Genomic DNA, 11,544 nt, shown 5'->3' on the forward strand with positions numbered 1-11,544 from the left:
CACACACGCACAGCCACACACACACACAGCCCCGCACACACGCACAGCCACACAGGCACAGCCACACAGGCACAGCCACACAGGCACAGCCACACAGGCACAGCCACACAGGCACAGCCACACAGGCACAGCCACACACACGCAGTCGTCCGTACACGTACACACACACACACACACACACTCTCTCTCTCTCTCTCCGCCTCACACACACACACATCCCCGCCCGTGCCCGGTGCCCCCCCACTGCTCACCGGCTCGGCGGCTCCGGGGCGCGGCGGGAGCCGCCGGCAGCGGGGCGGGCTGCGGGGTGTTCCCCGCCGGCACCGAGGGGCGGTGCGGGGGCGGCTCCGGGGGCTCCGCCCGCGGCACAACAAAGGCCGCCCCGCCCCTCCCCGTTCCGGCCCGCCCCGCCCCGGGGGTCCCGGGGGGCAGGGGCCGGGCGGCAGCTCCTGGCTGACTCGGGCTCAGCTCTGGGGGCGGGAGCTGTAGGGTTGGTCTGTGATCCCCCTCGCCGTTGCTGGAGTGACACTGGCCCAAATGGGGCCATGCTGGTGTCCCCGAGGCTGCATGTCCCAGCCCCCTCTCCACAGCCAGGGGCCCACAGCGCCGTGGGGCTGGCGGGGAGCGTGGTTTTAGGGGGCAGCACTCACTGGGGGTCCTTTCTCAGGATGCCCAGTAGCAAGGATGGCTGTGGGGACAGCTGGTGCCTGTACACTTGGCCCCAGGCATCACGGTGAGATCCTGGAAGTGACACCCAGCTCTGGGAGTTTTGGGGTAACTCATGGCTCTGGGCACCTCATGGTGACCCATGGCTCTGTGAGGTTTTGGGTAACCATGGCCATGAGTGTCCCCATGGTGGCACGCTCGGAGCCAGTGGCTGGCAGCTGGATGTCAGCAGGGCCCAGAGCAGCTGCTGGGATAGTGGGCACCAAAACACTGGTCAGTGCTGGGTGGGCAGGGGTCCCCATAGGGGTCCCGGGGCAGGGTCATTGCAGCAGGCTCGGGGGAGTCGGATGGTTGCTGAAGGGGGGACTGCAGCCCCCACCCCAGCCTGCAGGCCAGCAGCTCCCACATTTGGGGGCAGCACAAGGAAACATGGCACATTGCCCCACTGAGCCCGTGGCCCCCATGAGCGCCCCGGTGCCCCCGCCCACGGGCAGACATGGGGCTGCCTGCGGGCGGGGGGATGACATGCAGACCCTCCTCCATGTCCTTGCTCATCCCCTGGCTGGGTCCCCAACTTGTTGCTCTCTGAGATCCCAGCGCCATAGCCAGCCCTGCCAGCTTTCCAGTTCCCCTTGGGACACCTCACTGGGGACACTGGTGTGACACAGGGCGGGTGGCTGGGCTGCAGCCAGGGATGGACGGACGATGCCTTTGTTTGGAGCCTTTCCTGGGCCTGTGCCACATGACTGCTCTTGTCCTTTCCTCGCGGGGGACGACTGCCGCGCTGGCCTGACCTCGTCCTGCCAGTGCTGCGGTCACTGGGCGGCTCCGACCGCGGGGCCAGGGCAAGGGCAGCTGGGAGGGCATCTGGGGGGGGAAGCCAGGCAGCCCCCTGGGCCCTGTGCCGGGTGGCAGCCCCAGGAGTGCTGGCATGCGGCTGCGGGGCTGCTGGCAAGGTGGTGTGCCATGGGGCGGGTAGTGAGAGTGGGACACCCAGGACCCCGCAGCACTGGGTGCTGACCCCCCCACTGCTGCGGCCCCGAGGCTCCTGCTCTGGTTAATGTTAAAGCCAGGCAGACGTCAGCGCCCGCTGCGGCCCCCCCCAGCCCCTCCGCCGGGGGCTGCCAGCTCCAGAGCTGTTTTTCCTCCTGGAGCGGGATCTGGCCGTCCCATGTGGCTAAAAAAAGCCATAGGCTTGGCTGGGACAGCAGGGCAGCACAAATCCTAGCCCAAGCAGCCTCCCGGCCACCCCAGCACACTCAGTGCTCCTTCTTGGGGGGCCCCTGGTGTGTATCACCCCCATTCTCCTCCTCCTCCTCCTTCCCATGCAGAGGCCAGGCGAGGTGAAGGTCCCCAGCGCAACAGTGGCAGCTGCCCTTGTCCCGCTGGATCCAGCTGCCGAGTCACGCGCCAGCCATGAGTAGGAACACCAGCTTCCATGTAGGGACAGGCTATGGCAGCATGTCCCCAGTCTCAGTGTACCCCCCAATTCCACACGGGATTTTGCAGTGAAGTTTGGTCCCAGTCATACAAGGGCTTTTACAGCTTGGTTTGATCCTGCATAGGTTTGATCCTGATTTAAAGAGGGGTTTTGCAGATGGGTCTGATCCCAGGGGAGTTCGTTCCTGGTTCCATGAGGGGTTTTACAGCTGGGTTTGATTCCAGGGCAGGGTTTGTTCCTGGTCCCACCTGGGGTTTTGCAGATGGGTCTGGTCCTTGGAGGGAGGTTCGTGCCTGGTTCCACGTGGGGATTTATAACTGGATCAGGTCTTGGAGGGTGTTTGGTCCCTGATCCATGTGGGGTTTGGCAACTGGGCCAGGTTCTGTGGGGTTTTGGTCCTGGTACCACGCAGGGTTTTATAGCTGGATCTGGTCCTGGGAGGGTCTGGTCCGATTCCACACAGGGTTTTACAGCCGGGTTTGATGCCAGGTGGATTTGGTCCTGGTTTGGTCCTGGTACGCGGGGGTTGGCCGCGTGTCTGCAACCCCGATGTACCCAGGAACGCCACATCCCTTTGCTGGGAATGTGGGCCTCTGCGGATTCTGCACCTTGTGCGTTGGCATCGGGGGGGGGGGATGCGGCAAGGGCCCGAGCTCTCCGCGTGGGACCCCGAGCGGGCCCCTCCGAAGCTCTCGCGGGGCCCCACGGCGGGGGCCGGGACTCTGTCCCGCCCCGGGGCGGAGAGAACCGCGCCCCCGTGTCCGCCCTGTCGCGTCCGCCCACGCCATGGCCGCCCGCTACCTCCGCGCCGCCCCGGCGCTGAGCCGCCTGTCCCGCCGCCCGCTCCCCGCCGCCTGCGCGGGGCAGCGCCGGCACTGTGAGTGGGGGGGCCCGGGGGCGGGGGGAGAGCCTCGTGTCCTTGGGGCTGCGCACGCCACGAGGGGGGTGTGCTCCAGACCCACGGGGAGGCGAGTCGGATTCTTTTGCGGGCCGATGTCTGGAATTGGATCCGGATCCACGCTTGCTGACAGTCCCGGGGGGGGGTGTCTGCGGACCCACGCCGGATTTTGTAGCTGGGTCTGGTCCCAGGGGGTTTGGTCCCGGTTCCACGAAGGATTTTACAGATGAGTTTGGTCGCGGGGGGAGTTTGGTCCCAGGGGGATTTGGTCCATGTTCCATGCCGCGTTTTGCACCTCCGCTTGTACCCGGTCGGAGCCTTGGGGTTCCGTTCCTGCTCCCAGACCCACACGGGGTTTTGCCGCCCGATTTGCCCCCCTGGAAGGTTCACTCCTGCTCCTGCTCCCGCTCCAGCTGCCGCTCCCAGCTCCACGTAGAGTTTTGCAGACCGTCAGCGCTCAGGTCCCGCCCAGGTGGGGGGGGTCACCTCTGGTCTGGGTCCCACGTGAGGTTTTACAGCCCGACCCGCAGCCAAGTTTTTGGCACCCAGAGGTATTTAGTCCCGGTCCAGGAGCCAGGCAGGGATTTGTACCCCGTTTTGTGCCTGGGCCTGGCTCCAGGGGGCTTGCACCTGGTCCTGGTTCTGGTCCTGGTCTCAGTCTCACCGGGGCGTTGCAGCCCAGCTTGCGCATGGGTCCCACCCCAAGAGGGATGTGCACCTGTCCCTGTCCCACTGCCATGGGGCATTTTGCACCCTGACCCCTGCCACAGCAGTGTTGGACCCACGAACTGGCCCGGACCCCAGCAGGGTTTGCCCCCGACCTGTAGCTGTTCCTGAGCTGGGGTGGCACCCGCACTTGGCCGGATGGGGCTGTGTGGTCCCCGCAGGACGCCCTGGCCACACACCAGGGTGAGGAGCTGTGGGGCCAGGGGTGCACCCCTAACACCCTCCAGCTGCTCCCCAGATGCTGACAAGCGGATTAAGGTGGCCAACCCAGTGGTGGAGATGGATGGGGACGAGATGACGAGGATCATCTGGGCCTTCATCAAGGAGAAGGTGATGGGGTCCTGGCCTGGGAATGGGTGGGTGTGCCACAAGCGAAGCTGAGGAGGTTGTATGGGGAACAAGTGGTGCCTGTGCTGGTCTCCGTCTGTCCCTCCCACCTCCGTCCCTCTGTCCGCAGGAAGCAGGTGGTAAAATCAGCGCAGCTTCCGGAAGGCCTGGAAGGGAGAGGGTCCCAGGGAGGCGGGACTGTTCTGGGCGGGGAGGCCCATCCCACGCAAGGAGGCCCATCCCAGGCAGAGGGGATCATCCTGGCCGGGGGGGATGGTTCCTGGCAGGCAGCTGGGCTGTGCTGGGGTGGGTGCTGGGACTGGCTGTGCAAGGGTGCTGCTCCCCAGGCACCCCACATTGTCACCCTGCTCTGATGCTCTTCCGGCCCCCCAGCTCATCCTGCCCAACGTGGATGTCCAGCTGAAGTACTTCGACCTGGGACTGCCACACCGGGACAAGACAGATGACCAAGTCACCATTGACTCGGCACTGGCCACCCAGAAGTACAGTGTGGCTGTCAAGTGTGCCACCATTACGCCCGACGAAGCCAGGGTGGAAGGTGGGCAGGGGTGAGGGGCCGAGTTCCCACCACAGTGTGGGGTGCTGGCAGCTCCATGGAGTGCTGAGCCCCCTGTCTGTGTGCAGCCCCTCAGGGTCAGCAGTGCCTCCCCCCTGCCAGCTCAGGTTTCTGGTGGGCTGGGGGATGCACCATGCTCAGCGCTGTGCCTCCCTCCCCATCCTGGGGGGCTTGTGGGTGCTGTGGGGACCCCACGGGCATGGGGCTGGGGGACAAACTGCCCCATGCCAGTCAGTTCTGCGCTGGCTGTCCCACCCCTTGGCCAGCCCAGCACCTAGTCAGCCCACAGCACGGTAGAGTGGGGGCTGGCAGGGGCTGGGTTCTTCTGGGGGCCTGGGGGTCCTTGAGGGTCTCACCTCTACATGTCCCACAGAGTTCAAGCTGAAGAAGATGTGGAAGAGCCCCAATGGCACCATTCGAAACATCCTGGGGGGGACGGTGTTCCGAGAGCCCATCATCTGCAAGAACATCCCCCGGCTGGTGCCCGGCTGGACCAAGCCCATCACCATCGGCCGCCATGCCCACGGCGACCAGGTGAGCCTGGTGCAGGGGCTGGCGGCGTGGGGATGTCCAGCAGCTCCTGTGGCCACTGCCTGATGCTCTGCCCGGCCCCCCACAGTACAAAGCCACTGACTTCGTGGTGAGCAAGTCTGGGACGTTCAAGATGGTCTTCACGCCGAAGGATGGCAGTGGGGCCAAGGAGTGGGAGGTGTTCAACTTCCCCGGTGGCGGCGTGGGCATGGGCATGTACAATACAGATGAGGTACCGGTGGGGCTGGAGGGGTCCCTGCGGGGCAGCGTGCCCTGCCACCCTGGGGAAGCTGCCAGGCGGGGGGTCAGGGTCCCAGGGGGTCTGTGCACTTCCCATGCAGTCCATCTCGGGCTTCGCGCACAGCTGCTTCCAGTACGCCATCCAGAAGAAGTGGCCACTCTACCTGAGCACCAAGAACACCATCCTCAAGGCCTATGACGGGCGCTTCAAGGACATCTTCCAGGAGATCTTTGATAAGTATGGACCTGGGGGGCTTGGGCTGCTGTGGGGGGTTGCCCAGGAGGGGCTGGCAGGAGGACTCACCTGGGGTGGACACAGTTGACCCCCAGCCTGGGCTCCCAGGCACTACAAGACTGAGTTTGACAAGCTGAAGATCTGGTACGAGCACCGGCTCATTGACGACATGGTCGCCCAGATGCTGAAATCCTCTGGCGGCTTCGTCTGGGCCTGCAAGAACTACGACGGGGATGTCCAGTCAGACATCCTGGCACAAGGTGGGGCAGTAGGAGAGGACAGGTGGGGGTGGGCTATGTGTGCTCACCCTCACAGAGCCACCCTGACCCCTGTCTTGCTGCAGGGTTCGGCTCCCTGGGGTTGATGACCTCCGTCCTGGTGTGTCCGGATGGGAAGACCATCGAGGCTGAGGCCGCCCACGGCACTGTCACCCGCCACTACCGGGAGCACCAGAAGGTGGGTGTGCTCTGCCGGCAGGACCTGCCTGTGCCAGGCCCACAGTGCGGTGCCCACACCAGACAACTGACCGCTCTCTCCATGCAGGGACGACCCACCAGTACCAACCCCATTGCCAGCATCTTCGCCTGGACGCGTGGCCTGGAGCACCGGGGCAAGCTGGACAGTAACCCCGACCTCATCAAGTGAGCAGGGTGGGGTGGGGGTCCCTGGGGTGAGGGTCCCTGCCAGCAGCTGCCCCAGGCACAGCTGTGGCAGGGTCTGGTGCTGGCTGTGCTGGAGCTGCGGCGCTGCCACCCCCAGGTTTGCACAGACGCTGGAGAAGGTCTGTGTGGACACCGTGGAGGGCGGAACGATGACGAAGGATCTCGCCGGCTGCATCCACGGCCTCGCCAAGTACGGGTGACTCTGGGGGTGGAGCAGGGGGGAGGCAGCCGTCTGCACCAGGGCAACGTGGCTGCACGGGTGACCACAAGGGCGGGCTGTCCCCGCAGGGCAACCACGAGGGCAGGCTGGCCCTGCGCAGTGGCCACAGGCAGCTGCTGGTCTCTGGAAAGTCCCTGGGGACTTGGGGTGTCTATTCGCAGCTGGTGGGGTTGGACAAGGGTCACATCTCACAACTCAGGGCTGTGCTGCCTGTGAGGGGAGGTGGGCAGGGATCCCCCCCCCAACCCCTCTCTGTCCCCACAGTGTGAAGCTGAATGAGCACTTTGTGAACACCACAGACTTCCTCGACGCCATCAAGAACAACTTGGACAAGGCCCTGGGCAAGAAGTAGGGGGCAGGAAGCCCCTGCTGTTCCCAGGATGGATAGGGCAGGGAGGGGCCCAGTGCCACCCCCAGCTCCCTGACACTCCTCAAGAACAGATGAATCATTTTTATAAGCAGTTTTCTTATGAGTGTTTTTAAAGCCTTTGTAGCAGAAGTTGTAGGGCTGGGGGGGGGTCTGTCCTGAACTGATTCATGTATTCCATAACTCTGTGGTGCCATTAAACACCTCCCCAGCCATGGCACATAGTAGCACAGCTCTGCAGTGTGGGCATGGGGGGCACAGGGAGTACCAGACCCCTCGGCTCAGCCTCGCCAGCCTGGAAGGCCGTGTGCCCCAGCATTTTGGCACTGGCCTGAGGTAGCGTGTGGGGGTCCACACTGGCTAGGGGAACAGCCCTGCCATGCTGAGGAGAGGTCTGGGCTGGCCAAGGCTGTGGCCATCTCCATCCTGCCCCCAGGCTGGATGATGTTGCAGGGGAGGAGGTGTATGGCAAGGGTGGTAGGCACACTGCCTTGTGGGGAGGCTGAGTGGGGCCACCTCCAGAGCCAGCCCAGGGCTTCTGGGGATGGGGCACATGGTGCCCAGCCCCAGGGAGCACAGCCAAGGGCACAAAGTGGGTGGGGGGGTCAGCACGGGGGTCCCAAACCCTGTGCTCTGGCTGGACCCCAGGTCCTGATGTCTACCAGGACCCTCTCCAGCTCTGGGAACACTTGGGGGAAATGATATGGGTGCTGCCAACCCCAATCCCACAGCAGGGAGGGTGCGGAGCCCAGATAGCAGTCCTGGACCCAGCATTGCCCCAGCTGCTTCCTCCCTAATCCCTGGGCATGGAGGAGGCAAACCCCCACCTCTGTCCAAGCAAGAACCTTTTCCTGAACCCTAGAGCAGCTGAGGGGCAAGGAGGGGGTGCCAGTTTGTTCTCAGGCCCCCGCAGCCCCCCTGGCTCCCAGCACAGACCACACAGCTTACACGGGTTTACAAAGCACATTGGTTGAAGGGAACTGAACTCGGTGAAAAGATAAATCCAACCACGCGGCACATCTGAAAAAAATAAATTACTTTCAAAATACCATCATTTGCTGGGGCTGGGCTGGGTTTGCCTCCCCTGGATATGCCGCTGGCTGCAGCTCTGGACCCCGAGCTGTGGGCACCGACTGCGCCCTGAGCTTCTATGAAAATACTCTGTTCTGTGCCCCAGAGCCTGGCACAGGGAGCCCCAGGGTGAGCAGGAGGGCACACCCACCTCCTCCCACGGACAGGGGCTTCTGCCCCCTGGGGAGCCCGGGGGGAGCTCCAGCACACCCGAGGGGGGACCCAGGAGGTAGAATAGTTAGTGATGCTCATCATCTTGCCCCACTGTGGCCCCTTCCACCCTAACCCATTCAGTGATTTTCTGGGTTGTGCCTCCCCTGCCCGCAGTTTCAAGTCGCCGGGCGCGGGGCGCGGGCAGGGGGGCAGCAGCGGAGCCACGGCAGGTCCGGCAAAGGCTTCTGGACATCCCTGTGTTCTCCAACCCCAGCAGGAGCACCACCTCCAGTTCTAGGGGGTCTGGCTGGATGCCGCAGCCCCTCTCACCCTGCCAAGCCCCCACAGCCCTGCCAGCCCCGGCTACAACATGTTGTAGTACGCCATCTCCTTCATGGCCTGCTCGGCCAGCGCGTGCTCGTCCGGGGGGTTGCCCACTGCCCCGTAGCTGTAAGAGTTCTCCTCCTCAAAGTCGTCCATCTCCTGCTGCCCATCCAGCTCGGCGTGGTCGGGCCCGGCCAGCTCCATCATGGCATCTAGGAGTCAGCACAGGGACACGCGGTGACAGACCTGTGGGGAGGGCTGGGCCAGCAGCTCCCCCCTCCCTGGGTTTGGAGCCCAAAGCTCCCTGGGAGCCCTAGCCCTGCTCAATCCAGGCCACTTGTGGGGGCAGCCCTTGGGTGAGGAGACATGAACTTGCCACAGCTGCCACAACACAGCCCAGCTCCCGGAGCCACTGGCACTGCTGGGGGCAGCCACAGTGCCCAGTCCGCACTGGGGACCCACCTTGGCTGTCCAGGCTGATGTCCATCACCCCATGCTTGACCTTCATGTGCCGGCTGAGGTTGCCCTTCAGGTTGAACTTGCTGGAGCAGTAGGGACACTTGAAGGGCTTGCTGCCGGCGTGCAGGTGCATGTGCCCCAGTAGGTTGTACATGCGGTTGAAGGACTTCCCACAGACCTGCCAGCAGCATGCCCATGGTCAGCCGGGGCTCCTCAGCACGGGGGGGCACCCCCAGAGCTGCCAAGGGCTCTGCAGAGCAGACCTTGCCCCAAAGGTTCCCCATGCCTCCCTCCAAGAGTAAAGGGGCTGCTGCCCCCCTGGGGTCCCTTGTGGCTCCTGCCACATGCCCTCCTCCCCCTCTGTGTGGGGGGCTTGGGGATGCAGTGCTGGCGCTGGGAGCTCCAGAGCATCCAACACTGATCAGAGAGAGGCAGTGGTTGTCCTTCCATCAGCAGCACTGCTCCCACCACAGCTTGGAGCAGATATTCCATGCCGAAGCAAGCAGGGGAGGCATCACAAATCTGCTTCCAGTGCCCGACAGCTCAGCCTGGCCAGATTCCCAGGGGTATTGCACAAAAGGACCATTCTCCCCCTCCCTGGCTCTGCCAGCCCCCCAGTCCCGCCGGTACCTTGCACTTGAATGGCTTCACAGGCGAGTGCACGATCATGTGGGTCTTGAGCGTCTGCTTCTGCACGAAGGTCTTGAAGCAGATGTGGCACTGGTAGGGGCGGACACTGGTGTGGATCAGCATGTGCCGCTTCATGTTGGCCTGGAGCGTGAACTCCCGCCCGCACACCTCGCACTTGAACTCCTTCACACCCTGCCAGGGGTGGGAGAGCTGTGGACAGGGGCTTGACAAGACCCCCAGGTGCCGGGGGCACATGGGCAGTGCTGGGCATGGAGCGGGGACACCATGGGTGAGGGATGGGCTCCTTGTGCTGAGAGCATGGCCCACCCTGAGCCCAGCAGCATGCAGGGGCTGTGGGTGGGGGCTGAACAGGCTCTGTCCCAGCTCTGGTCTGTGGTTCAGCCCCATGAAAGAGCCTCTGGAAAAGGGCAAATCCCCACTTACAGCCCACCCAGAGGGCCTGTGGCAACTCCTGGCCAGGGTCCCCCTGGGTCACCCTGCAGTAGGTCTGAAACTCCCTCCCCAAGGATGGGAATACACAGAAGGACAGAGGCTGGGTCCCAGGGACCCCAGCAACACCAGCCACAGGTGCCACTGCCCACTCACCACCCATCTCCTCCCAGGCCTGGCCAGGGCTGCAGGACATTGGGACACCCCTTTCCCCCAGCACCCGCATCTAGAGCACGGCAAGGGCAGCACCCCCGGGGATCCCCAGGCCCTACCTTGTGCGTGAGCGAGTGCTGCTTGAGGTGGTGGATCTGGCTGAACTCCATCCCACACTCTGTGCAGACAAAGGGCCGGACGTTCTGGTGCTTCAGCATGTGGTTCTGCAGCTGGCTGCGGTAGTGGAAGGATTTGCTGCACTCCAGGCACTGGTAGAGCGTGGGGCCCTGGTGTGTGGCCAGGTGTCGCTTCAGCTGGGTGAGCGTGGAGAAATCCAGCCCGCACTCCACGCACACGTGGCAGCGCCCACTCTCGTGCTTCACCTCGTGCGCCTTCAGCTCGCTGGGGTAGGCAAAGCCACGGCCACAGAAGCGGCAGCTGTAGGGCTTGATGTCAGTGTGCAGCAGCATGTGCCGCTTCAGGTGGCTGGTCTGGGTGAAAGCTTTGCTGCACACCCCGCACTTGTGGGGCCGCGTGCCCTGGTGGGTCAGCAGGTGGGTCTGCAGGTGGCTGGGCTGCTTGAACAGCTTGTTGCAGTGTGGGCAGGAGTGGGGCTTGATGCCATTGTGGCCCAGGATGTGGGTCACCAGGTTGTACTTGGAGGTGTAGGACTTCTCGCACATGCGGCACTGCCAGCGCTTCTGGCGGTCCCCGGCCTCCACCAGGTAGGAGTCGTCGATCTGCACGTTTATGTCCAGCCGGTCCAGCTGCGCCTTCCTGCTGCGCTCACTGGTGCCACCGGCCACCTCTGCCTCCAGCTCCCCTGGCTCCTGCCAGCCACAGCCCTGCTCGCTCTTCACCTGCTCGGAGTCCCCTGGCGCAGGGGCCTCCACCTCACCAGGGGACGGGGCGCCCGCCTCGAACGTGCCTGTGGTCCGCAGGGCCCCCGCGGGGCCGCCGTCTGGGTCACCGCCCCCGCGGCGCCGCTCGGTGCCCTCCAGCTCCCGGTGCCGCCGCAGGTGCCGCAGGCGCCGGGGCTTCCTGCTGAAGGTGCCCAGGTCAATCATCTTCATGGCACCGCTATGCACTGCCGGCTCCTGGCCGGGCTCTGGGGGCTGGGGCGGGTGGCCTCGCTGCCCCTCGCCTTCGTCGTCCCCGGGGACGGACGTGTCGNTGTCCCCGCAGGGCAACCACGAGGGCAGGCTGGCCCTGCGCAGTGGCCACAGGCAGCTGCTGGTCTCTGGAAAGTCCCTGGGGACTTGGGGTGTCTATTCGCAGCTGGTGGGGTTGGACAAGGGTCACATCTCACAACTCAGGGCTGTGCTGCCTGTGAGGGGAGGTGGGCAGGGATCCCCCCCCCAACCCCTCTCTGTCCCCACAGTGTGAAGCTGAATGAGCACTTTGTGAACACCAC

At 64.4% G+C, this 11,544-nt stretch overlaps 2 protein-coding genes across 2 annotated transcripts; one reads left to right on the top strand and one right to left on the bottom strand.

Moving 5' to 3' along the window:
• Window positions 1-2,965: 2,965 nt before the first annotated feature.
• IDH2 (isocitrate dehydrogenase (NADP(+)) 2, mitochondrial) lies at window positions 2,966-7,110 on the top strand. The gene is made up of 11 exons (XM_017836225.1): window positions 2,966-2,984; window positions 3,970-4,061; window positions 4,452-4,617; window positions 5,009-5,169; window positions 5,255-5,398; window positions 5,508-5,644; window positions 5,750-5,901; window positions 5,985-6,097; window positions 6,185-6,282; window positions 6,401-6,493; window positions 6,788-7,110. Exons 2-11 carry the CDS (start codon window positions 4,011-4,013, stop codon window positions 6,873-6,875), a joined length of 1,203 nt encoding a protein of 400 aa, XP_017691714.1. The 5' UTR covers window positions 2,966-2,984; window positions 3,970-4,010; the 3' UTR covers window positions 6,876-7,110.
• Window positions 7,111-7,807: 697 nt separating this feature from the next.
• On the bottom strand, window positions 7,808-11,203 carry LOC108507857 (zinc finger protein 710-like). The gene is made up of 4 exons (XM_017836167.1): window positions 10,250-11,203; window positions 9,528-9,719; window positions 8,901-9,075; window positions 7,808-8,650 (listed from the first exon to the last, which is right to left on the bottom strand). Exons 1-4 carry the CDS (start codon window positions 11,201-11,203, stop codon window positions 8,478-8,480), a joined length of 1,494 nt encoding a protein of 497 aa, XP_017691656.1. The 3' UTR covers window positions 7,808-8,477.
• Window positions 11,204-11,544: the final 341 nt, after the last annotated feature.

This window comes from Lepidothrix coronata, unplaced genomic scaffold, assembly GCF_001604755.1.
Source record: "Lepidothrix coronata isolate B3197 unplaced genomic scaffold, Lepidothrix_coronata-1.0 Scaffold272, whole genome shotgun sequence".
NCBI classification, from domain to species: Eukaryota; Metazoa; Chordata; class Aves; order Passeriformes; family Pipridae; genus Lepidothrix; species Lepidothrix coronata.

Coding starts and splice junctions, on each gene's coding strand:
- IDH2 (XM_017836225.1), top strand. CDS start 4,011: ATGGATGGGGACGAGATGACGAGGATCATCTGGGCCTTCATCAAGGAG. Junction 6,283..6,400: donor AGTAACCCCGACCTCATCAA/GTGAGCAGGGTG, acceptor TGCCACCCCCAG/GTTTGCACAGACGCTGGAGA. Junction 6,494..6,787: donor TGCATCCACGGCCTCGCCAA/GTACGGGTGACT, acceptor CTGTCCCCACAG/TGTGAAGCTGAATGAGCACT.
- LOC108507857 (XM_017836167.1), bottom strand. CDS start 11,203: ATGAAGATGATTGACCTGGGCACCTTCAGCAGGAAGCCCCGGCGCCTG. Junction 9,076..9,527: donor TGAAGCCATTCAAGTGCAAG/GTACCGGCGGGA, acceptor TGCTGCTGGCAG/GTCTGTGGGAAGTCCTTCAA. Junction 8,651..8,900: donor CATCAGCCTGGACAGCCAAG/GTGGGTCCCCAG, acceptor GCTGACTCCTAG/ATGCCATGATGGAGCTGGCC.